At 39.7% G+C, this 27941-nt stretch overlaps 1 protein-coding gene across 3 annotated transcripts in view; it reads left to right on the top strand.

Annotated features, from left to right (window-relative positions):
• Positions 1–768: 768 nt before the first annotated feature.
• The window catches only part of Trip11 (thyroid hormone receptor interactor 11), a 78984-nt gene continuing 51811 nt past the window's right edge, over positions 769–27941 (top strand). For 2 of the 3 annotated variants that reach the window (XM_059278994.1, XM_059278992.1), the window contains exons 1-9: positions 769–963; positions 8073–8134; positions 13734–13844; positions 16172–16450; positions 20328–20387; positions 22208–22373; positions 23039–23401; positions 26216–26256; positions 26957–27043. In XM_059278994.1, the coding sequence (XP_059134977.1) occupies positions 825–963; positions 8073–8134; positions 13734–13844; positions 16172–16450; positions 20328–20387; positions 22208–22373; positions 23039–23401; positions 26216–26256; positions 26957–27043 (1308 nt within the window). In that variant the 5' untranslated portion in view covers positions 769–824. The remainder of the gene's footprint in view (positions 964–8072; positions 8135–13733; positions 13845–16171; positions 16451–20327; positions 20388–22207; positions 22374–23038; positions 23402–26215; positions 26257–26956; positions 27044–27941) is intronic. The other variant, XM_059278993.1, reaches the window with a different exon arrangement.

Here is a 27941-nt window from a genome sequence, read left to right as displayed (position 1 = left end):
GGAGGCAGAGGCAGGTGGATCTAAGAGTTCCAGGACAGCCAATGCTACTCAGAGAAACCCTGTCAAGAAAAACCGAAAACAAAACAAAACCAAAAACATGCTTCTGCTTGGACTCTTGAATTGCAGCCCGCTTTTACAGCTTTGTAGCCTCGTTTCCAAGGCTCTGGCACGGAGCTTCCTCGCAGAGGCTGTTAAATAGAATAATGTGGGTGTGTTGAGGTCGCTCTCCTATGTGGTGGGTGGACCCTGTCGAGTTGTTTCGCTGCAGTGCAACAGCTCCTGCGGATAGGGTTAAGGAGACGTCCTCCAAGGGTTGCCTCCGCCTATAAACAAATGCAGCTGCGAAGTTGGCAAGCGTCTGGCTGTGGCTGCCTCTTAGATCTCCACCTCCACAAGCTACCAGTCTTGCCCGCCCATACGCGGTCCTCCTCAATCCCACAGTCCTTCGCGCCTAGGGCGCATCTGGCAGCGGCCCTTCTACGCCTTCGCGGAGCAGCTCTATGGTCGCTGCCGCTGTCCCGGCGGTGTCATGGCGGCCGGCGTTGAGTTGGCAGGACTGGCCCAGGACACTGAGGAAAGTCACTAAAGCTGAGAAAGAAGTGTTCCAGTCGTACGGCGGGAAGTCGTGGGAATGAGCAGAGGCCTCGTGGGGCCCACGGAGTCCACAGCGGCGAACCCTTGGTGAAGGGCCAGGCCGGGCCTCGGCTTTCTGACGCGGCTGTTGGTGGGAGTGCCGCGTCCTGCGAGTCCTCGGCGTCTGGATCGGCACCGGCCCCGGCGTTCAGGGACATTTGGAGCGGACGTCGTTCTTTCCACCCGCAGCGATGTCGTCCTGGCTCGGGGGCCTCGGCTCCGGCTTGGGCCAGTCTCTGGGTCAAGTAGGGGGCAGCCTGGCTTCCCTCACTGGGCAGATTTCAAACTTCACGAAGGATATGTTGATGGAAGGCACGGAGGATGTGCCAGGTAACAGCTGGAGCGAGGCGGGAGGGCTCAGCTGGGACCCTGAGAAGTCCGCTTGGTTCCGGGTCGGGTGCCTATCCATCGGCAGATGCGGACGGCGAAGGAGTCATTCCACACTTTTCCTTTGCCTCCGCAGTCGCTTTTCCAGCCTGCAGGACCACTGGTGGAGAGTTCTGGTTCTCGCCCTCCCCTTCCTCCCCCCATGAAAACCCTGGATGGCTCTGTAAAGGGGATCTGCTACTTTTATGCCGAATAGGATCTTAATTGGGCGGTTCGTCCTTTTTCTTACTTTGCCTTAGTTTGGGGGGCGGATCTGATTTTGATCCTGTTCCCTTATTATGACAGCTAAAATATGGCAATTATTTTTTTCTTAAATACTCATAATTAAACATTTGGTGACTCTTGTCCTGTCTTTAGCACGTTGTTAGGGGAATAGGGCTGTTTATCTCTTCAACTGTTTTCTAATTTTGCTCATCGTGAAGACACATTGAAGCTAAAAATATATTTTTGTGTACGATTGCACATTTCTCCCATATTTTGACAGGACCAATGAAATACTTTGTCTTTTGAGTATTCTTATCTACTTCACTCACTTAAAAATTTTTTTTTAGAAAATATTATTGGTGTGTGTGTGTGTGTGTGTGTGTGTGTGTATGTGTATGTGTATGTGTATGTGTATATGTATGAGCGTCTGTGACATAACGCCCACGTGTGGAGAGGTCAGAAGACAACTTTGTGGAGTTGTTCTCTTCCCCACTTAGTTTGGGCTCTGGGCATGTAACTCAGTTCATTAGGCTTATATGACAAGTGCCTTTATTCACTGATTCATCTAGCCAGCCTCCTTCAGCCATTTTTAAAGTCTTGCTGTCCTAATGTATAGTGACCTAAAATTGTTATCAGTGATTAGATGAATTACTATTACTATTCTTGCCGTTTCTTTGAGTAGATAGGGGTTTTAAAAGTTTGACTCAAGCCGGGCGGTGGTGGCGCACGCCTTTAATCCCAGCACTCGGGAGGCAGAGCCAGGCAGATCTCTGTGAGTTCGAGGCCAGCCTGGGCTACCAAGTGAGTTCCAGGAAAGGCGCAAAGCTATACAGAGAAACCGTCTCGAAAAAAACCAAAAAAAAAAAAAAAAAAAAAAAAAAAAGTTTGAATCAAGGGAATGGTCAAATAATCCAGTGGTTAAGAGCGCTGGCTGCTCTCTCAGAGTTTGCAGGTTTGATCCTCAGCATCCAGTAGCAGCTCACAACTCTCTCTAACTTCATTCAGTTCCAGGGGATCCAATGTCCTCTTTGAGTCTTACCAGGCTCTTCGTGCCCAAATGATCCACAGGCATATGTGCAGAGAAAACACCTGTACTCATAATAATAAGACAATTTTAAAGTTCTAATTAAGGTTTGCTGTGCAGCTCAGGCTGGCCTGGAGCTGACAGTCTTCCTGCCTCTGCCTTTCAGTGCTGGCATTACAGGTGTGTACCACCACACTACGACAGTTTTATTTCTTTATAAATGAACAACTTACTGTTGTAGTTTACACTATGGGAAGGAATTGCTAGAGACTGAACCCAGGGCCTCATGCATGGTAAGCACACTCTATTGAATTATACTCTTAACTCCCCAGTTTTTTCATCATGGTTTAAAGCCGTGTGTATTTGCTAAAAATAGAGTAAAATGGTTTGATAGAAAAAAGTCCTTGTATTTAGAAGGAAAACTGGGTTCCTGCCCAAACCCATTTTATACTTGGGCTTCTCTTGAGTGGAAGGTTCATGACTTGGGACAGTTAGAATGTGTCCAGTAAAGGATCATGGGACTTTAAAGGCAGAAAAGGGCTAATAGCCTTGGGAAAGACTAGATTCTCACTGTAGTACAGATAGGGAATAACAGTATTTATTTTATATTTTAGTTTATTGTGTTTTTCTCAGCAGAGAGCTTCCTGTAGTCTCAAAATCACAAACAAAACCCCTGCTTTTTTTTTTTTCTCTTTTTTCTTTTAGACACAAGGTCTTATTTTGTAGCCCAGACTGTCCTGGCACTTGTAGTATAGCCCAAGGCTGACCTCAAATAGCATTTCTCCTGCCTCACCTTCATATAGTCTCAGATCAAAAGTTTGTTTGATTTGTTTTCTGAACTCTGTAGCCCTGGCAGGCCCAGAACTCACAGATCTGCCTGCAGGGCACTAGGATTACAGGTGTGCACCACCAAGCCTGATTTATAGTCTCAATTTTAGTGATTTGGTTAGCTGCTAATCTTCCTGACCTAGAAATCTTTTTTTTTTTTTTTTGGTTTTTCCAGACAGGGTTTCTCTGTGTAGCTTTGCGCCTCTCCTGGGACTCACTTGGTAGCCCAGGCTGGCCTCGAATTCACAGAGATCCGCCTGGCTCTGCCTCCCGAGTGCTGGGATTAAAGGCGTGCGCCACCACCGCCCGGCCCTGACCTAGAAATCTTTATCATCTTTGTTTTGCGTCTTTTTTGTTCATTTACTTCAAATTGGCCACCAAATCTTGTTCATCCTGTGTCATAGTTTTCCTTTTTCTTTATAACTGCTGCACTAGCTCAGATTCTGTCTCTCTTCAGGTCTGGTTCTTAATTCATTTTCTCTTGTACTGCCAGTGAGGAAGCTGTGGCTTGTTCTGCTTCTCTGATCTTCCAGCATTTACCCTAATAATTGGCACTGGGTTTGTTTATTGATAAGACTTTTTAAGATTCGTGCTACATGCCAGTCTAAAAATAAATTTGCTTAAAAGTTTCTTGACTTACAGAAAAAAAAACAAACCTCTTATTTTGGGGAGGTCAAAGACCTGTTCTCTCTGGATTCAAACTGTCTTTTCTAGTTGCCGTACCAGTTTCCATACCTACTGTTGTATATAAACACATGCAGTCTGCCACATAGAACTGTGGCAGGTTTACCCACCATCCCAAGACTCTGAATGGAAAGTCTTCTCTACTTCCTCCTTTACCTTCCTTGGTCTGGAAAACAGTTTTTCTATACATACAGCCCTGCTCATATATCAGGGACTTTGTGAAAGTCTGAGTTGGTTGGTGTTCTGTATTCTAACAGAGCTTTGTGTATTACTGTCTGATAGCACTAATGATACTGAGTGATAGTTTATCTTTTTCCTTGATGTATAAGAAGGGATGTGTTAGTTATTTTCATATTGCTGTGACAAAACACCGTGGCCAAGGCAACTTATAAAAGAAAGCACTTAATTTGGAGACTGAAGGTTCCAGATGGGTAGAGTCTATGGCCGTCATGGCAGGGAGCATGGCAGCAGGCAAGCAGGCATGGTGCTGGAGCAGTAGCTGAGAGCATACATCTGATCCACAAGCACCAGGCAGAAAGAGGGAGAGCTAACTGGGAATGGCATGGGCTTTTGAAACCTCCAAGCCTGCCTGGAGTGACACACTTCCTCCAGCAAGGCCACACCTCCTAATCCTTCCCAGATAGTTCTACCACCTGGGAAACAAACATTCAAATATATGAACCTTTGGGGGCCAATCTCATTAAAATCACCACAAGGGAATTTTTTTTCTCCTTCCTATATATATTAATCAGCATAGGACATCTTCTTTTGTATGCTATTGTCGATGCTCAATAAAAAATTTCCCTTCGTATTATGTAAGACTTGATTAATACCTGTTTTGTTGTTGAAACTTTAAAAAAATTAGTTTGGAGTAGAGTTTATTAAGACATTCAGATATTTAGTGTCAACTCTATGTCAGCAATGAACAAAAAAAAAAACCCAAATAGCACTTTAAATATATTTTGAAAACCATCCATATTTACAATATTAGAGGGTTGCTTTTCTGCCACTTTATTATATTCAAGGTTAAGAACTTGGGTTTTTAGTTGTGTTTGGGGTTTTATTTATTAATTTTTTACCCTCAGGGCTACTGGGTATTAGAATCCAGGGTCTTGTGCATGATAAATACAGAGAACTTGGGCTTTTAAATTAGATTGACAGATTCAGTTCTTTTTTTTTTTTTTTTTTTAATACACTACAAGTTGTGGGATCTTTGACAAATTATTAAATACTTATCTCTAACACAGTTTCTGGGCTGGAGCGATGGCTCAGTCATTAAGATTACTTACTGCTCTTGACCCAGGTTTGATTACCAGTACTCACATGTCAGCTTACAGCTACTTTTAACTCCAGTTCCAGGGCATCTCAACCCCCTTAGGATCTCCAAGGGCTCCTGCATGTGTGCAGTATACATGCATACACTCAGGCACACATTCATACATTTACAAAAGGGAATTTCCTTATCTGTTCAAAAGGAATAAGCACATCATTTGTAAATGAGAGAATTAAATGAGATCCTGAATGTATGTTATCTAGGACTGTGCCCAGCAATTAGCAAGCACTGAACACACAGGCAGGTGTCAGGTTTTCCCTCACTGAGAAGGCTAGGGGGTTGCTGCTGTTGTTTATTTTCCTGTTGTAAGACTTGTTAAAGGCAGGATTGGAGCAGGGAACCTAGCACACAGGCCCTGGGTTGGATCCCCAGCACTAGAAAGAGAAATGGTGGGGAGTTTTTATAAAGCTGGTTGAGATGGTGGGTTGCATGGATAGCCAAGGTGGTTTGCATAAACTTTTCAAGTCCCTCTTTGATATAGTTACTACTTTTAGCAATTACTTTCCTAAACAAATAAGATCTTACTTCATTCTCTTGAGGATAACATTAGGCATTCCTTTTAAACTGAGTTTCAAGCAAGGTGTCCAACACCTATCAAAGCAATCCTGCCTTGTGGTTTTCACAAATGTCACTCTAATTTATAAGCATGCCGTGTGTGTGTGTGTGTGTGTGTGTGTGTGTGTGTGTGTGTGTGTGTTTGTGTTTTAATAAATGGTAGTTCTGGGAAGTTATATTTATAATGTTTATTATTATTACTGTTATTATTTTCAGTTTTTCAAGACAGAGTTTTTCTGTGTAGCCCTGGCTGTCCTGGATCTCACTCTGTAGACCAGGCTGGCCTTGAACTCACAGAGATCCGCCTGCCTCTGCCTCCCAAGTGCTGGGATTAAAGGCAAGCGCCAGGCCTTATTTTTTTTAAGTGTTAATGCTCTTCTAAATGAAAATATTGTTTGTTTGTTTATTTATTTATTGTGTATGTATGTGTATGCCACATGTATGTGTGGTACCGTTCGAGGCCAGAAGATGGTATTGGACTCCTGGATTTGGAGTTATAGGTGGTTGTGAGTTGCCTGATGAGGATAATGGCAACAGAACTTGGGTCCTCTGGAAGAGGAGCTGGTAGTCTTAATTTCTGAGCCATCTCTCTAGCCTGGGCCTTTTGTTTACTTTTTATTGTAGAGTCAAGCCCAGGACCTTGACTAAGCAAGCAGCTCTACTTCAAAGCTCTATCTTCTGCCCTGTCCTCTTCTTATAATGTTTAGATGTATAGTGTTTAGTAGTGGGAAAACAGTAGTACCCACAGGAAAAAGAGTGTAACTGTATAGATGACAGTTTCCAGCAGGATTAGTGGTGCCATTTGGCATTCCTGGACCCTGACTATGTTTACTAATTTATTTATTTTTAATTTTTATCCACTTATTTGTTTGAAACAGGGTTTTGTTCTATAGTGCAGGCTGGCCTCCATCTCAGGTCCTTTTACTATAGTCTCTTAAAGTTTTGGGATTGTACTTCCCCTGCACCCCAGATTCATTTATTCTTTGGTACTGGGTATTGAGTCAGGGCTTTGAATGTGCTCAGTACCATCTGAGCTATAGCTCTCAGTCCTTTGACTACCCTTAAGAAGTCAGAATGATTTCATCCTTGTGTTTTTTAAAGATTTATTGTATATGTGTACATGAGTATAAGTGAGAGCCACACACACACACACACACACACACACACAGAGGGAGGGCGGAAGGGGGAGAGGAGAGAGAGGAGAAGAGAGCACATATGTGCATGTGCATGCCCTGGCGTGTATAGAGGTCAGAGGACAACTTTTTAGGAGTAATTCTCTCCATCCACTAGGTTTTTGAATCAAGGTCTCTTGTTTCTGCCATTGCACTGTATAAATGAGCTATTAATTCTCTCTCTTCTCTTCTCTTCTCTTCTCTTCTCCTCTTCTCTCACTCTCCCTCTCCCCCTCTCCCTCCCCCTCTCCCTCTCCCTCTCCCTCTCCCTCTCCCTCTCCCTCTACCTCTCCCTCCCCCTCCCTCTCTCTCTCATCTTGACACAGGAATGTTGGATTACAGGTTTCAGGTACCTCATCTGGCTTTTCATGTAGATTTTAGGGATTGACTCAAGGGGTTAGGACTTTTACTCATTGAGACATCTTTCTGGCCCCTCATCCCTATTTTTAATGAATTTTGTTTGTGTTACTTTTAAGTATTCTCAGACTATTTTTATGTTTTAATTATAGGTCATTAATTTTATAGTCTTGGGGCTAGAAGGTAAAAGTAAACTGTAAACTCCAGTTGAGTACGTTTTATGTTTATTTATTTATTTGGTTTTTCCAGACAGGGTTTCTCTGTCTAACAGCCCTGGTTGTCATGGAACTCGCTTTGTAGGTCAGGGTGGCCTTAACCTCACATAGATCTGCTTGCTTCTGCCTCCTAAGAACTGGGGCTAAAGGCGTGTGCCATCACTGCACTGCAAAAAGAGAAGTTTATTAAAAACTTCAAATTTCAACTGGGCAGTGGTGGCATACCCCTTTAATCCCAGCACTTGGGAGACAGAGGCAGGCAGATCTCTGAGTTTGAAGCCAGCCTGATCTACAGAGTGAGTTCTAGTACAGCCAGGGCTGTTACACAGAAAAAAAAAAAAAAAAAAAAAACTTCAAATCTCATACAACAAAAATTTAAAGAATGTTTCCAAGGGGTCAAGCCATACCTGTTAAGGTGTAGGAGAGAGTAAGAAAGGGTAGCCTGTATGGTAGTGAAGAACATCACTAGGGAAGTCCTGGTAAAGATGGAATGGTACTTCTGACTAAGCTTTCCAGAGGCCTCTTCAGGGTTGGAGATACAGCTCAGTGGTGGAGCACTTGACTGATGTGGACTAGGCCCAGGATTCAGTCCCTTAACACCAGTCCCACCCCACAAAACAACTGTTTATTACTCCATGTGGTGTTAATCAAATATTCAGTATATACTATTTGTTTTGTAGCAGATTTGCTCAATTCCGGCAGAGAGGACAATGAAGCTACTCATTCAGTCTTAAGATCGGAGGTAAGGACAATTAAAGACAGTTGTCAAACTTCAGGTTTTCTCTTTTGAAGCTGTGAAAGTTACTGAAACTTTCAGAATTTTTAAATGCACCATCTCACCTTTCAGCCTTTCCTGTTCTCAGGGTTTTGTTTTGTCTTGTCTGTTTTGAATCTCCCTTAAGTAAAGAATGTCTTATGTTTGCCATGGTTGGTTCTTTTATAGTCTCATTTCTACTTCTATTTATTGGAAGTAGGAAAACTGCTAAATGTAGAAATAGTTGTGGTAAAAGTTTATCATTGACATTATCCAGCAGTGTGCCACATTGTAATGATACATTTGTTTGTTTTTTGTTTTTGTTTTTGTTTTTGTTTTTTGTTCGAGACAGGGTTTCTTTCTGTGGTTTTGGTGCCTGTCCTGGATCTTACTCTGTATGCCAGGCTGGCCTCGAACTCACAGAGATCTGCCTGGCTCTGTCTCCTGAGTGCTGAGATTAAAGGCGTGTACCACCACTGCCAGGCACATTTCTTTGTTTTTGCTTATTATCTGTTATTTTCTTTTACTTTGCTTTTCGAGCTAAGGTTTCCTGTATAGCCCAAGCTGTCCTTGAACTGATGGTCTTGCCTCTCAGCCTCCTGAACGTTGGGCTAACAGGTCTGTCGTAGTCAATGTTTTATTGCTATGAAGAGACACCATGGCCAAAGTAACTCTTATAAAAGAAAGCATTTAATTGGGGGCTGGCTTCCAGTTTCAGAGGTTTAGTCCATTATCATCATGGTGGTAAGCATGGCAGCAGGCGTGGCCTGCATGGTGCTGGAGAAGTAGTTGAGAGCTACATCCTGATTCACAGGCAGATAGAAAGACACCACCTAGTGTTGGTTTTTGAAACCTCGGGTCCCACCTCCAATGACACACTACCTCCAACGAGGTCACACCTCCTAATCCTTTTCAGGTAGTGCTGCACCCTGATGACTAAGCATTCAAATGTATGAGCCTATGGGGGATATTTGTATTTAAACAACCACAAGGCTTGAGCCATCACACCTAACTAGTGGCCCATTTAACATATGAAAAATGGAATTCTGTTTAATCTAGGGTTTAAAATTTCCTAACATTAGAATAATAATGTAATACTTGGAGCAAAGAAGTTAAGAATATAGGAATAATAAGATAACTTTACTGATTTGTTTCTTATGAGTCAATGTGTAGTTGTGACTAATTCTGGACATTATATTATACTTAATAGGAATGAGAAAAGCTTGGAAAAGTTCAGAGGAAAGCCCTAAAGAAATGAAAAGGATTTCAGAGTGGGAGCTATTGTAAAGGACTATCAGAGCTCAACAATTTAGCCTTGGGATAAGAACAGCAAAAGAACACTTAGTGTTGTAGCGGGAGATGTTCTTAGAGGACTGTGGTAAGCATGATTCCCTCAATTCTAAGCCTATAAAAAGAGAACACTGAATCTAGATGCTAAGACAATATTTCCTAACAAGTCTTGTTGAACTCTGGTCTAGGATATCAAGGTGAGATTGTGGAATTTGAAAGTAGAGGAGGGACTTGTGAGAGAGGGACATTAGCACTGAGCCTCTAGAAGATAGCATTGTGGTGGCACTTTGAGACCTTAGCATAGTCACTTGATAAGGAGCACAAGTGCGGCAGTGGCACGTGAGTTCTTAGTAAGACCGAGCTAGAAAATCCTTGAGGAGGCCCTCATTGGTACAGACCCACCCAGGAAGGTTAGTAGCAGAGTGTGCATGCTGCTGTAACTTAAGGGAATTTGCCAGTGTGTGTTTTGGGGGAAAGTGAGAAAGATGAACCTACTTGAATAATGTCTGCTTTGTACTGAGTCTAAGAAAGGAAATAGAAGTCTTCTGTCCCATAGATCTCAGTCCCTTTAATGCTTTTTATGGCCATATCAACTATGGCAAGTATGATTCTAGAGTTTAGAAATATTTATTTGGGGAGACACATCCACCCCCTGTAAGCCACTTTCTCATTTGATATACTCAAATACCAGAGAGAGACAAGGAAGGGCTCTGTTATGTTGGTACTGTAAATGAGAGCGGTTCTTGCTGCATCTGCATAAGTACGTGCCTACATAGGCCTATGTCCTGCTCTTGTTCTAGCCTTGCTCTAGCACCTACATCACCTTGTGACCTGTTGTTGTTCAAGACTCACTGATGTTCGAAAATAAGGTGATGGGAGCAAGTTTTAGTCTAGAAGGGAAGCAATGTGTTTCCAGGGGAGATTAGATTTGCCTGTGAGTGGTTGACCGAATTCCTTAGGGCTCTTTTTATTTTTTACCTTTGGTGTTTTGTGTGTGCGAGTCAGATGTGTGTGCCATAGCACGTGGAGGTCGGAGGACAACCTCAGTTGTCGGTCCTTACCATCCACCTGAGACAGGGTCTCTTGTGGTTTGCTGTTTCATATGCCAGGCTACCTGGGCCGCAGGCGTTCAGGATTCTCCTGAATCCACCTCACGTCTAAAAGTAGGAATAGTGGGATTATAGATGAGTCTGGCTTCACGTGTGTTCTGGTGTTCTGAGGTCTGGTCTTCAACTCGTGCAGCAAGCATTGTACCCACTGATCCACCTCCCTAGCTCTGTTTTTTTTGTTGTTGTTTTGTTTTTGTTTTTATTTTTTAGAGACAAGGTCTTGCTATGTCATTGGCTAGCCTATTCCACATCCTAGTTAGGAGTCTATAATTGCAAACCATACAAATTACCTAAGCTGCCTTTTCCTCTTTTTGCCAAGGAAATATTTATTACATTTATTATTTATGTCTAGTAGACTCTTTTAGTCTTTCTTTTATTTTTATATATTGTAAATCATTTTTCAGAAATGTGAATAAAATGATAATGAAGAACTTTCTTTTTTTTGTTTTTTTAGACAGGGTCTCTCTTTGTAGCCCTGTTTTCAGACTGGCTATAGACTAGGCTGCCTTGAACTCACAGAGATCTGCCTGCCTCTGCCTTCCAGTGCTAGAATTAAAGGTGTGCACCACCACTCCTGACTTCACTACAAGTTTTAATATTTATAAATATAGCAAACCCCAATTTTTAGTGTGTGTATGAGTATTTTACTTACAAATGTCTGTGTACCACATGGGTACAGTGCCTGTGAAGAGCAGAAGGTGGCTGGACTGGAGTTATAGATGGCTATAACCCCTGGACTGGAGTTATAGATGGCTCTGAGCCACCGTGTAGGTGCTGGAAGTCAAACCTGGGTCGTCTGGAAGGAAGAACAACCAACCAGTGATCTGGGCTACTTCCAGCCTCCCATTTCATGGCTTTGAAAGCATGGAGAGTTGGGTGTGATTTGTGTTACATGCCTGCAATCCCAACTATACTCAGAACATTAAAGCAGAAGAGAAGACTGGATTCAGGCCAGTCAGGATGAGATAGTAAAACCCTGTCTCAAAACAAACACAAAATAGGCAATGTTCTTTGGATTCATCTGGCCACTTACTAACTCATGCATAAACAGGAACATAATTACCTTGTAACTATTCATTATAGATTTCAGCTGCCTCCTATGTTGACTTTTAGTTGTTCCTTCTTCCTACTTTTTTTTCCTACTTTTTTTTTTTTTTTTTTTTTTTTGGTTTTTTTCGAAACAGGGTTTCTCTGTGTAGCTTTGCGCCTTTTCCTGGAACTCACTTGGTAGCCCAGGCTGACCTTGAACTCACAGAGATCCACCTGGCTCTGCCTCCCGAGTGCTGGGATTAAAGTCATGTGCCACCACCGCCCGGCCCTATTTTTCTTTTGTGCGTATTTACGAACATGTGGAGGCCAGCAGTCAACTTTGGATATCATTCTTCAGGAGCCATCCACCTTGTATTTTGTTTGTTTGTTTGTTTATTTATGGTTGTTTAATATGCATGTATGTCTGAGCACCATATGCATACAGTGCCCATGAAGGCCAGAAGAAGATCCCCTGGAATTAGTGTTACAGACAGTTGTAAGCCATCACATGGGTGTTGGAAATTGATCCTCTGGAAGAACAGTCAGTGCTTTTAACTGCCATCTCTCCAACTCCAGGTTTCTTATCTTTGAGACAGTATCTCTCACTGGGACCTGAGGCTTACAGATTAGTTTAGGCTGTCTGGACAACAAGCTTACCTGTTTCTGCCTTCCCCATGCTGGGATTGTAACATGCACCACCATCTCATGACAAGGACTTTTGTTTTGTTTGAGATAGTGTGTTTTATTGAGCCCTGGCTAGCAAGGGACTGCCTATGTAGATCAGGCTGGTCTCCAACTCAGAGAGATCTGGCTCTCACTGCTCTTGAGTCCTGGGATTAAAGACATGCATTATACCCAGTCATGTAATATTATAATTATTATTGTTTATTTTATGTGTATGTATGTTTTGTCTGTATATGTCTGTGTACCACATATGTACAGTGCCCTTGGAGGCCAGAAGAGTGCCTCATATCTCCCCTGAGACTGTAGTTACAGATAGTTGTGCATCTCTGTATGGATGCTGGGAATTGAACCTGGATCCTCTGGAAGAGCCATCTCTCTAGCCCCAACTTATTTTAAGAAACATTTATTATTTTTAATTTATGCATGTATGTGCATGTTCATGCCAGTGCCTGAGGAAGCCAGTACTCTTAGCCTCTCCTTGAACTGAGGTTACAGGTGGTTGTGAGCTTCCTAATGTGTGTGCTGGTGTTAGACTTGAGGGTCACAAAGAAAGAGACCACTCTAATTATAGTGCTTTTTTTTTTTTTTTTTCTTCTTTGTTTTTTGAGACAGTGTCTCTCTATGTAGTCCTTACTGTCCTGGAACTCACTATGTAGACCAGACTGGTTCCAAACTTGCCGAGATCCACCTGCCTTTGGCTCACAAGTGCTGGCTTTAAAGGCCTGCACCACCAAGACTGGCCTCAACTGAAGTGACTTGACAGGCAAAACTTGGTTCTTTTTCAAGAGGATGTGCTCAGGAGAGTGAGCATATCTGGATAGGAAATGAACTTGGTGTTTATTCTAACTATGTGGTGACTGGGTCTCTTCTCAATGGCTGGGGTGTGACCTCACAATCTTTCAAGATTGGGCTCAAAGGAAATGAAAGAAAGCCACTTAATTCCCAGCAGGCCTTTTGTAAACCAAGGTTTTACTGGGTATGTATGGGGTATTACAACATCTGTATAAAAGTCTTTGAATTCCTTGTCATAAACATAAATTTTACAACGTTTCATAGAAAGAGAGAGAGAAAAAAAAAAGCAAACCCTAATGTTTACTGTTCTTCACACTGGGAACCAAATTTGGGTACTGTACCAAGTTTGCTCCAGGACTAAATGATGCTGAGGTTGGCATAGCAATCAACTGTCTTCACCAACTGAGGCATCTACCTAGCTTTACCTCAGCTTTTCCCTGTTTCTTTAAAACTGATAAATATTTTGGGAACTTTGCCAGCTTCTGAATTTGTTGAAGAGAAAATGAAGCTAGCATTAGGATTTTAATTTAAAGGTGTATATTAAAAGCCAGAATTCAGTCTGAGACCTTTGATATTTTACATCATTTTTTGTGTAATTTTTTTTATGATGTGTACATGTAATGATTGCTGACATGCTTGACTTGAAATCTTTTTGTTGAAAATATTTTTTTCTTTGCTTCTAGAATGAAAGACTTAAAAAGCTTTACACTGACCTAGAGGAAAAGCATGAGGCCTCAGAACTACAAATCAAGCAGCAGTCCTCCAGTTACCGCAGCCAGCTGCAGCAGAAAGAGGCAAGAGCTGACCCTCATTACTTCATCCTTCCTTCATGGCTATTTTTATATTCAGGAAAGCATAAAAAATATTAGAGTTCATAAAATTGGGGAAGCGTCCCTGTTATGTTTATTTTAGAAGCTAATCTTCAGGAAGAATAAATTGTAGCTTCTAAATGAAAAGTCTTTTATAACATATTTTAATGATCTGTTGCTTGCAATTTCTGATATTTATGAAATATAATTTATTGTATGTTCTTAGGTTTTGAAAACATTTATTTAGTTTAAATTGTTTTGCAGTGCTTAGAATTGAACCCAGGACCTTGCATATGCTAGATACTTTTCTAAAGTTGATTTTAAGTCAGTGTGATCATTGCTAATGCCATTTTCCTTTGGAAGAATACATTTTGACTGCATATGTTAATACTTCTTGTATTGGCATGTACTTGCGTTTTCCACATAGAAGTATATTAAATGTTTTACAATTCAATTTTTTTTTTTTGCTAATATTTCTATTTTCTTTTAGTTTAATTAAAATGATTGTTTTGGCATCATTTTATCTTTTCTTTGAAGTCTTAATAATTGATAATAGGTAGATATTATGTAATTTAACCAATCTTACCCTGATTCCTGTTGTAAATTTTTTTTTGTGTTTAATTCATAAGTAGAGTTCAGTAAATGCTTCCATTAAGTTGACCCATTTCTTATTTTATTATCCAGATCCTTTGGATACTCTTTAGTTTGTTAACTAACTTCATTTCTACCACAGTCATCTTTTGGATTTTACATTTCAGCAAGGACTGAGACTGTAGCTCAGTAGTTGAGCAGAGTACTTGTCTGGTGTGGGAGGCCTTGGGTTCACTTCCCAGCACCACAAAAGAAAACTAAAACACAACAAAAATGTAGATGAATTGGTTTCTAGTTCTTCTGGTGATTTGTTAAAGTAGAGTAAAAAGTATGCTGCATTTAAGAGAAAAATAAACAGAGCTAAAGTTTCTAAGCTAATGATAATTGATAATTTTATATTAAAATCAATTACTGCAAGAATAAAACAAATACAAAAAAGAGAGATACAAGTTCAAATTAAGCTTATATGCCTTTTTTTTTTTTAGTACTGAGGGTTGAACCCAGTACCTTGCACATGTTCAAGCACTTTACAACTAAGCTATATCCTAGCCCTCTTCTTAAAATTATTTTCAAGACAGGATCTCACGTAGCCCAGTCTGGCCTCAAACTTGCTATGTAGCTGAGGATAACCTTGAACTTCTGAGCTGCCTCCTGTCTCAGTCTCCAGAGTGCTAGGATTGCAGTACGTGCTACTCTGCCCTGTTTTATCTACTGCTGGAGGTCAAATCAGAACTCGATGCTTACTAGGAAAAGCACTCTACCAACTGAGCTGTGTCACCAGCTTTTTTGGCGGTGGTGGGGGAGTGGGTGTGTTGTTTTTGTTTTTTTCTTTTCTTTTCTTTTCTTTTCTTTTCTTTTCTTTTCTTTTCTTTTCTTTTCTTTTTTCTTTTTGACAGAGTCTTGCTAGGTAGCACTGTCTGCTCTAGTACTTATATATAGCCCAGAATGTACTCAAATTTGCAACAGTCCTCCTGCCTCAGCCCCCTGATTACTGAGGTTATAGATACATGCCACCACACATAGCTTTATAAGTTGGTATTGGCAGCCTTTAGTTAGAACTCTGCTGAAGAATTCAGAATTTTTATACTGTTCTCTCTCTAAATAGGGTCAGGTTGTCATTGGCTCCTCTTGGCTAGTTTTAAAGCCTGGGCCTCTTTTAATGTGTATTTCTTTCTAAGACTAATGGGCTAATAACCATAGGCTGACTGTTATCTTATCTAGAAAGACTGAATTAATAAATCAAAGCATTCTTTCAGTCATGTTGTGCAGACTGTGCAGAGTTACTACTGATTCATGAACCTCTTGGTCCTAAATCTAGCTGTGGTCTGATTTACCTAAGTTACCTAAGACTTCACTAGCAGGAGAATCCTGAGAAAACGTTTGGATGTATAAATTACACATGTCTGAGAAATTTCTCATGTCTGAGAAATTACCTATAGTTTGGTGATAGCAAACTCAAATTCCTCTGAGAAATTTAGTGTGTTAGTTGACATGTGAGTGAAATTCTAATCTTCATACCATTTCCAACGTTATCTGAACTTTATGGGAATTATGTTTGTCTTTCAACTAACAGTCTTGTGGTTAGGGTATGGTGGAAGATCTGGATTCACTTAATTAAGTGCTATTGTTGGGTCATCATGCCTTTCAACATTTGAATCTATAAGAAGGCCAATAGCATTTTTAAATATATGTTCTCTAAAACATGGATTGTAAATACATAGGAAGAAATCAACCACCTTAAAGCAAGACAGATTGCACTCCAGGATGAACTGCTCAGACTGCAATCAACTGCCCAGTCTGTACATCCAGGATCTGGCAGGGTACCAGCAGCCACTGCATCACCTTCATTGAGTTATGGTATCAGTCATCATGTGTCAGCTTTCCATGAAGATGACATGGACTTTGGTGATGTGATTTCATCACAACAAGAAATAAACAGATTATCAAATGAAGTTTCAAGACTCAAATCTGAACTTGGACACTGGAGACATATCGCTGAGGTTTGTAAAAAAAATTAGATGAATTTTTGAAAACTATGAGTTAGTAAAAATGATGCTGTTATTTAGGCAGAGCGTTTGGTACCAGAAATAATTCTTGACTAGAAAAATAGAAAAGATATATTTGTTTTCTAATGCAGCATCCCGCTTTCTTTTTCAGCCTCAGTCTTCTTTTCTGTGTGATATGTAGAAATTTTTTTTAATTAAAGCAACAAATTCACTTTCAAAAAATAAAGTTATAAACCCAGACTCAAAAGATAAAAATTAAATTGAGCTAGTACCCCTGGAGTCTTTGGTGACAGAAATACAGAGCTTTAAGACATTGTTTTTGAAACTGTGTTAGGATTTTGTCTGAGGTCTTAGAAACTCTAATAACATGGAAAATGAAATTTTGATCATTAGTATTAAAAATACATTGTTATACTGGGACTGAAGAGATGACTTTCCATTAAGAGCACTGCCTGCTCTTCCAGAGGACCCAGGTTTGATTCCCAGCATTCACATGGCAGTTTACAACTGTAACTCTCATTCCAGGGGGCTCTGATGCCCTTTTCTGACCTCTGTGGACCCTGCATGCATGTGATGCACAGATCAGACACAACAACTACACATAAATAATCTTTAAAAATATGTGTTAAGCTGGGCATTGGAGGCGCACGCCTTTAATCCCAGCACTTGGGAGGCAGATGCAGGCAGATCTCTGTGAGTTGGAGGCCAGCCTGGGCTACAGAGTGAGTTCCAGGACAGGCTCCAAAGCTACACAGAGAAACCCTATCTCAAAAAACCAAAAAAAAAAAAAACAAAAAACAAAAAACAAAAAAAAGAAAAAAAAAATGTTAAATGTTGTGTGTTATATCTAATGCACTAGAAATTAAGTGCTGATATTTTGTGCTGTAAACTTTCTTCCAAAGAACTTGTGTCCTATATACCAAGGGTTCTTTGTTGTTGTTATTGTTTTCCCCTTCCTTTTGAGACGAGGCTCTCATTGTGTAGCCTTCACTGGCCTGGAATTGACTTTGTAAACCAGGCTAGTCTTGAATTCATAGAGATCCCCTTGCCTCTGCCTCCCTAAGGCTAGGAATAAAGGTGTTCACTGCCACACCCAGCTATACCAAGATTATATGTATTATGGAGGTTGTCAGTAGACAGTAGACATTTGGATTTAACTTCATCAATATAGGGGGAAATATAGCATGTAAGTATACTTCAGTATATTAAAAAACCAAAGTATGTGGATGTAATTAGGTTATGAAAAAGAAAAACCATCTCAATTAAAATTTTGCTTACTGTGTGCAGTACTCAAAACCTTAACTGGGACTGTCTGTTTGTACATCTTACCTCCTCGAAGCCAGGTTTTAAACTTTATAGGCAAAGAATAACCTGGAGCCTTGAAAATGGCCTGGATTTCCTTTGTGTTTGGAGGCTTTGGTTTAATGTCTATTTTAGGGTCTTAGGAACTTCAAAGAAGTGCCAGGCAATTGTGATAATCTGGGAATCACAATTAGTTGTTTTTTTTTTTTTTAATCCTATTCATTTATGTGTGGGGTGAAGAGGAGTTACATACACACACATGCATGTTAAGGTTGGAGGACAGCTCGTGAGAGTCAGTCCTCTCCTTCCTCCGTGTGAGTGAGTCCTCAGGATTAAGTTTAGGTCAGCTGTCTTGGCGGTGAGTGTTTTACCTGTTGAACCATCTTGACAGCATGGTACACACCTGTATTTCCAGCATTTGGGAGCTGAAGCAGGAGAATTTGGAGTTTAAGACCACCTTACATAGCAAAATCTTATCTAAACAACAAAACAAAACAGCTAAGTAAGCAAATAAAAGAAACATGGTTAGGTTAAGGTTTAAAAGGGAAGAAATGGCTCTTTTTTTTTTAAAATGTATTTGACATATCTTGAATGCTTAGTATATGGAAGATTAAAAACTGGACTATAAAGGTAGAAAAGGCATAATTGGAACCTTTCAGCAAGGCTTATTTTCTAGTTAAGACAAAAAATTATTGTTTGTATTATACTTTATAAAATGTTTCCATGTATTACTCCAATATATATTATTAACCTTAACATGTGGGGCATTTATTACTTTTGTTTTATATATAAGGAGTCTAAGTTATTACTATAAACAGTATTCCTATTGTCAGAGTGATTAATTTACACACACACACACACACACACACACACACATACACACATTTTGAGTATTGAAGTGATGGCTACTAAATGCTAGGCAAGTACTCTGACAATAAGCCACATCTCGAGCCTCTCTCCCACTTCCTGTGCCTCCTGGATCTTTTGTGTTGCCCCAGCTGGTGTGACCCTGCCATCTTCCTTTCTTAGCTGCTCTGTCTAGCTGGGGTTTTTGATGTGTACCATCACACTTGCTCAGCTAGACATCTTTTGACTGGAGCTTTGGAGGCTTACCATTATATGTTCTTTCAATCTTAGAGCAGCTTTGGTTCAGTAACATGTCATACAATAAATGTTAATGAAGATAAATGAGTGGATACTAGAGGTTTGGTTGGGTAGTGGAGAGGTGGATAGATGTTGATCAAATACAAAATTACCTATACATGAGAGAAATGAGTTCTGGTGTTCTTTGTATATTAGGGTGGCTATGGATAAAAGTAATAATGTATATTTCAAAATAGGTAGAATAGAGGATGTTGGATACTGTCATCACAATAAACATTTGAGATGATAGTTCTAACCACCCTGCTTTGAACATTGCATACATAGTATGTACATGAATTGAAACATCACAGTGTACCTCATAAGTATGCAGAATTACTAGATATCAATTAAAAAATTTAAAGATTATGAACAATATATAAAATTTAAAAGTTTAATTATATGTGTGGGGGGGATAGGTAAGTAGTTAGGGTGTGTGTGTGCGCGTGTGCATAGATATGTACATGTGGGTGCAGATACCTATGAAGACCAGAGGCTTCAGATCCCCTGAAGTTTGAGTTTACAGGCAGTTCTGGGCTGCTTGACACAGATGCTGGGAATTGGATGCATGTCCTGGAAGAATTAAGCCATCTCTCAAGCCCAGTCAGTATACACCATTGAAAGGAATCTGAAAGTTTTTTGGTTAAACAAAGATTATTCTGTATTAAGTAAAATATGACCTTATTGGTAAAATCATTTTATTTTTAGTTTGTTTGAGACAGGATCTCATGTCACCCAGGCTGGTCTCAAACATCTGTATAGTCAAGGATGATCTTGAACTTCTGATCCTCCTGGCCCCAAGTGCTAGCATTACAGGTTTTGTGTATTGCGGGGACTCCTAAATGCTAGACAATCACTCTACTAACAGAGCTACATTCTCAGCCCTGTATTAAATCAGATTTATTTATTTATTGTTTTTGTTTTGTTTTGAAACACTATGTAGCTCTCACTGTTCTGGAACTCACTATGTAGAGCAGGCTGGCCTCAAACTCATAAAAATCCACCTGCCTCTGCCTCCCATGTTCTGGGGTTAAAGGTGTGCACTACTACGCCAGGCTTAAAATCTTTTTAAAAAGACCTTTACTGGCATTGGTATTGGGTAACTTTTTATCATCTTAGAAAGCTATTCAGTTTTCCTCATATTCATATTTTGGTTAGCTAGTAAAGTATTTTATTTTTTCCATATAAACTTTATTTTGTAAAGCTATTATCTCCTCAATTAGTTAAAAAGTTCTTGACTGTGGTGTCTTTTATGTATTATGTACTAATAGACTAAAGACTTTGAAAAGTGTATGGTATTCTTAATCAGAACATGTCTGGGAAATGCTCTTGTTTTACAAAATAATAACTTTTTTAATAAAGTTAGTGACTTTTTGTTTTACAGAAAATACCAGTGTAATATTTTAAAATTCTTTCTTTCTAAACTAAGGTGCAGGGAACACAAAGCTCTGATCAAACCGAAATCTGCAAGCTGCAAAATATTATTAAGGTAAATCAAACTGTTGATTGCCAATATCTTCTATGCATCTAATATCTGTATATTATAGATATAAGCCAAATTGGTAGGACTCTTAGTTATAAATTGATTACTTAGGTGATGATACTCAAGTATTTTATTCTTTTTCAACTGTTTTATTCTTTTTTTTTTTTTTTTGAGACAGGGTTTCTTTGTGTAGCTTTGGTTCCTTTCCTGGAACTCACTCTATAGACCAGGCTGGCCTCGAACTCACAGAGATCCACCTGCCTCTGCCTCCCGAGTGCTGGGATTAAAGGCGTGTGCCACCGATGCCTGGCTGTTTTATTCTTTACAGTAAAGTATATCCGAGAACATTTGGTTTTAAATGTTTTCTCAATAATCCTAGATCTTTGTGTTTTTCTGTTCCTCCTATTGCCAAGTTGATGACATTTTAAGTGTTTGAGCTTAAAGAATATTGGCTATAATGCTAACATTCGCTGTAAATAACTATTTTACATTAGTAATAGAATTTTTCTGGGTTTTGTCAGTTCTTTTATGAAAAAAGTCTTGATTACATGTATTCATCATGGCAGTGAATTGGTTTTAATTATAGTCAGGTACAGAACTTTTAGTTTTGGCGTAATGTTACATTCCAAGTGTAGGTAGATCCCAGAGTCAGATGTGTGTGAATCCTGGCTGCACCCACTATCAGCTGTGCTGCTTGGGCATGTTCTGTAATTTTTCCCAGAGTCTGTATTTTCATCAGTGAGAACACCGTCTTACAGGCTTGTTCAGAGGTGTCAGTGTAAAGATCAGTGTTGGTACATAGGTTCATATAATTCCAGGATTATTTTTTTCTTAGGAAGTGGCAGCTACTTATTATTAGGATCCCTGGTGATACACAAGAACCTTTTCTGGCTTGGTAAAGCAAAAGATTTACTGGATGGTCCCAAAGTAGTCTGTGTCAGGAGGGATGGCAATGGAAATGGCTCTGAGAACACACTAGCCAGACTTGAAGATGCAGCTCGGTGCTCTTCCAGGTCAGGACCTGGAGAAATTTTATCAGCTTGGGTGGAGGCACTGCTCTTGGCAGTTTGGGAGTTCAAGACTGACAAAAGGATGATTGTGCAAGAGAATAGCAGCAGAAGGAAAACCTGTATGGATTGAAGAACTCGAATCTGTTAGAGCAAGGTTGTTAGTCTTTCAGATTAGATGATGTAACTAAGCGATACATCCGGCACTCTAAAACTAGGCTGTGCTGGAAGTGTGGACTGCGTTCTGCAGAGACCGTGACTGGCTGTGTTCATCATCAGAGATTCCCAGTGACCTCACTGCTTTCACAATCCGAGATTAGCCAGAGAGCTGGGTGTGGCTCTATGCACCTGTAATCCCAGCACTAGGGAGGCTCTGACAGGAGGAGTGTCACAAGCCAAGGTCAAGCCTGAGCTCTATATTGAGTTCCTGGCCAAACAGGGCTACATAACAAAGACCTGACTCAACAGCAACAACAAAACAAAGCCAGGTTGTTGACTCTAGTATTGAGGGAATATGCCATTAGGAAAAGAAGGTGTTTTTGGCCTCGGGTATAAGGGAAAAGATAGTTTGCGTATCTTTTGTTTCATTGTGTTCTTGATGTTTCGCTATTAAAAATAAGACAGCTCTTTAAAATCCTAAGAAGGCATGGATCTGTCAGAATTGTCCTAATTTGGGAACTGTGGTTGAATGCTTTTCATCTTTAATATGTTCAGATAATTTTAATAATACAAACTTCTAGACAACAGTGAGATGAACCACTTTTTACTGGATTGTTTATTGATCATACATGTAGTTAAATTTGTTCTTGTTTTTTTAAGGAGCTTAAACAGAATCGAAGTCAGGAAATTGATGACCATCAGCATGAAATGTCAGTATTGCAGAATGCGCATCAACAGAAACTGACAGAGATAAGTCGTCGGCATCGAGAAGAGCTAAGTGACTACGAAGAACGAATTGAAGAACTGGAAAATCTGTTACAGCAAGGTTTGAGTTTACTAACTCACAGACTAGATGACATTGTTAAATAACAAGCCGTAGACAATTCGTAGATCAGAATATTAGACTACTGTCGTAAACTTAGACCAAGGTCCATGGAATAAGAAGTGGCTCATTCTGGCCGGGTGGCAGTGGCGCACGCCTTTAATCCCAGCACTCGGGAGGCAGAGCCAGGCGGATCTCTGAGTTTGAGGCCATCTTAGTCTACAGAGGGAGATCCAGGACAGGCACCAAAACTATACAGGGAAACTCAGTCTTGAGAAACCAAAAAAAAAAAAAAAAAAAAGTGGCTCATTCTGCTCATTGCTAAGTCTGCAGTGATGGCTGACATGGAAAGACCTTCTGCACTTATGGGTTGGATTGCTTTGCATTGTTTGCTGATGATGCTACAGCAAAAAAAAAAAAAAAAAAAAAAAAAAAAATAGAGGTATCTTCACTTTGTTTTAGACTCAGATATATAGACTTTTTAGTAGTTGATTCAAACAAAATATTTGACTTTTTATTTATTTAAAATTATAAGATAGTAATTTGACTTTTTAAGTTGTCCGAGTTCTAAATCTCTTAAGTCTCTGTATTGTACATAGCAAGCAATTTACTTTTTGGAACTTGTCATTTGATTCCTCTTGTTTTTCTTTTTTTGTTTTATGTTTTAGGTGGCTCAGGAGTTACAGTAACTGATCACTCTAAAATGTATGATATGCAAAACACTATTCAGATTCTGCAGACGGAGAAAGTAGAATCTACCAAAAAAATTGAAGAACTTGAGGATAAAATAAAAGAGATATATAAAAGATTATCTTCTGCAGAACATGAGCGAGAAGTGTGGAAGAGGGAACAGGAGCGGCTGGAAGTGGAAAAGCGACAGCTGACTGAGCAGTGTGAGCGCTTGAAGCTGGAATGCAGTACATCACAGCCTCTTGCTTGGGGCCAGAGGGACGTTGTGACAGAGGAGGAGAGGACTCTGCCACAGAGTTCCTCAGCTGCAGAGGTCTTGAGATTACAGCAAGCTTTGACTGGTATAAAATGTTTGGAACTTACATTGGTGTTTCTTGGCACTTATAACTGTATATTCTATGGAAATGGAGTGTTTATGGAAATGACTTTGTCATTTGAGTAGATTGTGGGGTTTGGTCAGCACCAAGTAGGAATTGTCTATAATAAGGGTTAAGGATTAGCAGGATGTCTCTCAACCTCCCTTCCTTATTCTCTTAGGTGTTTACATGGTAGTCAGTGATGTTGGAAGCCAGATAGATTTCTGTGAAATGTGTATGGATATAGGAATTGTTGTTCATAGGTATTGGTCTGTTCCTTTAATGTAGACAGAACTCAGCATTGTCTGTAACTAATCAGAGCTCAGCATTCCATCAGCAAAAATCCATCGTTATCCTTTGAAGTGTTCTATATAGAAGCAAAGGCTTGAGTGACAGGAACCATAGATAAATAAACTATTATTTTCCATATTCCAACTGATGCTTAGAATTTTAAATACTTGAACAAAAAAGTTAGTATTAAAGAAAATAGGAAAAGCATAAGTATTCATACATAGCAGGAAAATAGTGAGAGGAAACTCTTTAGCTGAAAATATGCATTTTATTTTTCATTTTGTCCTCTTTTAGTATAAACTCTGTATGAACTCATTCATCCCTGCTCTGAAAATTTCCAGCTCTTGGGTGCTAGTGAACACCCATATCTCTATCTTCCATGCCACTCTATCATGAGCTCCTGACCTGAATGGCCAAATCTATATATAACATGGATTTTCAACCTAAAATTAAATTCAAAGTAAGATCATCTTCTCCTTTCCCTTTCTCATGTTCCTTTTCCAGTCCTTGGGAAGCAGAATTCTAGAAGTCAACCTTGACCGAGTCTTGTAGTTTTTATTTCCTTGGTTTTTAATTTAATGGTGTGTGTGTGTGTGTGTGTGTGTGTGTGTGTGTGTGTGTGTGTGATATTTCAGGATTGCACCCCCACAACCAGGGTTTCTTGGATGCATCAGCACTGGGAGCTGCCACTTAGGCAAAGGAAAGGCAGTTCAGGGGGATCTGGACCCCCAAATAGCTCTCCTCATTTATAAAATAAATGTATTAGATTGAGTGAGCCATCTAAGTTTGTCTAAAAATAGAGCCACTACCCTAGTCCTTCCCTCTTTTCCCATTTCTGTAACCATGGACTTACTTCAATCAGTCATAATTGCTTATTGTCCAAGTTAACTGTTACAGATCTCTTAATGGAGTAAGTAGAAAAATGGTTAAGAACAAGAGGGTTGGGGCCTGGAGGAGGGCTCAGTTGCTAAGAGTGCTTACTGCACAATCATGAGGACCAGCCTTTGGATCACACCATCCTTATGTCAAGCTGAGAGCATCTGTGTGTACCTGAACAGGAGGATTGCTGTACCAGCATGGCCTAGAAAACATGAGTCTCAGGTGCAGGAAGAGACCCTGCTTCAAAGGACTACTAAGTAGATGGAGAGTCACGGAGGAGAAAACACAACACCCTCTTTTGGCCTGTGAACAAGCACACAGATGCACTCACACATGCAAATGAAGCTTTAAAAAAACAAGAGGGTTGGGCAATACTATTATTTTCCTTGTAGGACTGGAGTAGTCTATGGGCTACGTGAGTTGCTATTTGCAGGCTTTCCTTTTGAACAGCATCTAGTCCAAAGTGAGTGTTAGAAAGTGTTGGCTTTTTAGTCTCTGCATTCCGTTGTTCTTCGATCCATCTTTTTTTCCTTCTATTCTGAAGTGAGAATACATTTTCAGAAATGCAAAGCCAGTTAGGCCCCTACTTTCTAGTACTTTCTGACTTTCTGGGAACTTGTGATGAAATTGGAACTTTGTTAGGTGGACGTGGCTGTTCATCTGGTCCCTCTCTGCTTCCTCAGTTTATTCTCATGCCCAGCTTTGTAAACTTTAGCCATCGTGAACTCTGTGGTCCCTTCAGCCGGCTGTAGTAGTCTCTCGTTCCCTCTTGATTGTATTTGCTGCATTGTCTGGGCAGGGTGTTCCTGGTTTTCCTTGGCCACCTGGATAGTCCACTGACTCAGTGAGGTCTTAACTGCCACCGAGGAGGAGAACTGCACTGCTCCTTCCTGGGCTCCTCTGTTCCCACCTGATTTGGACTAGATGTTGGCTGTTTTGCCCTCCTAATGCCCGTGTTCGCTGTGTCACACCGGATTGTAATCATTGTTTACTCGCTTCTGTCCCAATTCTGTTCTGAATTGTAAGCTCATCAAGAGCAAGAACTGAACTTTTCTGTCTTTTTGTCTAATTCTGGCTTTGTCATAAATGCTCATTGTCCTGGAATGAGCATTAAATGAATTGCTTCCACTGATCTCATGCTATTCTGTCTCTGGGTTCTTTTTCAGAACCTTTTTTCTCTATGGATCTAAATGTAGTACATTTATTTCTAAGTCACTTTAGATGTTTGAGAGATAATTATACTGTTACAGTGTAAATTTTTATTTATTGCTTTTCAAGTTTTTCTTTTCAATAATAATTTTAGACCATATACTATTTCTGACTATTCACACTAATGGATTATATTTTAAAACACATTGCTACTATTTTGTTATCAGAACCGTAACTTACAGTGATAATTCTTACACTCTTCCAAAGCATTGAACTTTAACATGGTTTTAAGCTTGTAGCTTACTTTTTATAGTCATAATAGAAATGGAAAATGGCAGGAATGTTTTTTATTTCAAACTGTCAACCTGCTTGCTAGTTATAAATATACTTTGTTTTAATGGTCTGCACCTCTGAGTTTAATGTGAGAGGTAATTATTAAAATATTTTAAGTAATGTCAGGTTCATTTATTGTTTTTACAGATGCTGAAAATGAAATAATGAGACTAAGTAGTTTAAACCAGGTAACTTCTTGTTATGGGAGAAAGTTTTGGGCATTATTTTACTATCATTGTTTTTGCTTATCTTTTGTTTTCTCACAAATTCATGTAAATTTACCCTGGGAACTTTCAGTAATCTGTGCTTAATGATCAATAACAAAGTTTTTGCATTATAAATTGATATGTTTGGTGTGTAAAGGTATATTATTTCAGAGTAACTTGACAGTATAGACAAGAACCTGATCCTATCTCAAAGTAAGGGATGCATTTTGATTTTCCTTAAAAAATTCAGTTTTTTTTAAAATGGGTGTGTTCTTGTGTGTGTGTGTGTGTGTGTGTGTGTGTGTGTGTGTGTACATGTATGTAGGGAGGTCACAGGATAATTTTATGGAGTCTGTTCTTTCCTCCCAATTTTACATGGATTCCTGATATCAAACTAAGATTCCCAGATTTGCACAGCAAGCGCCTGTATTTGCGGTGCCATTTCTCCGGCCCATGTGTATTAATTACAAGTTTCTTTGTAAATATACTTTTATATTTTTAAATATAATAAATACTCTAAGAATGTCAAAAGTGAGTGACTGATTCTAAATTGTCTAACATTGATTCTTCATATGTTACTAAAAATATTCTGAGTATAATTGTACAAATATGTAACTAGACTGTTTTCTTGTAAACTGGAAATTCTGTATTATCTGAAAATACTACTTTAACATTTTTATAGGATAACAGTCTTGCTGAAGACAATCAGAAACTTCAAATGTGTGTCCAAATTTTAGAAAAAGAGAAGTCATTATTGAGTCAAGAAAAGGTAGGTGCTGTTAAAATGGGGTAGAATTAAAATGGTGTGTGTCATAGGTCACGGCTAAGGATCAGTTCATATCAGTGGAATGCTTAAGTGCTAGAGTCCTCAGAATAAGTCTGAGCTCATTGAGATGCTTGCCAAGCCAGGTTGGAGTAGCTGGGCAAAGTTCAGAGTGTGAGAGGCTGGCCAGAGTGTATGTGCAAGCATAAACCAGTAGGCATACAGATCTGAGCAGAGGAGATGCAATTTCTGATGGGGCCCTGACAGCAGCACCTATAAGCACGGGAGATGTCTGGCTGATGTGGCCCAGGATGTCCATTGTGGTAGGTAGGACTTTCTTACTGGTGAACAGTGAATAGGGATAGTTTTACTATTAGAAGTGGAATCTTTTTTTTTTTAATGTGTTGGTAGCAAAGATGGAATAGAGTGATATGATACACTGTTTGATATAGGGAGGAGCATTATGTTTGTGTCTCTGAGAATTAATTAAAAAAAACCCTTTTTCCTTTTTTTAAAATTTATTTACTTTTATTTATGTGCATTGGTATTTTACCTGCCAGTAAGTCTGTGTGAGAATGTCAGATCTTGGAGTTACAGACAGTTGTTAGCTGCCGTGTGGGTGCTGGGATTTGAACCCAGGTCCTTTGGGAAAGCAGTCAGTGCCTTTCACCACTGAACCATCTTTCCAGCCCCAGGAATTAATTTCTTATCAAGGACAGATACTTCACTAGAGGCAGCTAAGAATTAGGTTAAAGTTAAAGGCCAGCACTTGAACTCAGTTTCAATTGTGAATTCTTTAAAGTACTATGCGTTTATGGATGAAAGTATTCAGTAATACATTCTGGAAAACTTCATGCCTTTATTACTTGGCCTCTTGCCCAAATACAGTCTGTGTTACAAATTC

The sequence above is a fragment of the Peromyscus eremicus genome, chromosome 14 (genome assembly GCF_949786415.1).
Source record: "Peromyscus eremicus chromosome 14, PerEre_H2_v1, whole genome shotgun sequence".
In the NCBI taxonomy this organism is placed as follows: Eukaryota; Metazoa; Chordata; class Mammalia; order Rodentia; family Cricetidae; genus Peromyscus; species Peromyscus eremicus.
Note: the sequence above shows the minus strand (reverse complement) of the source record. Positions and strands in the feature narration are given on the sequence as shown.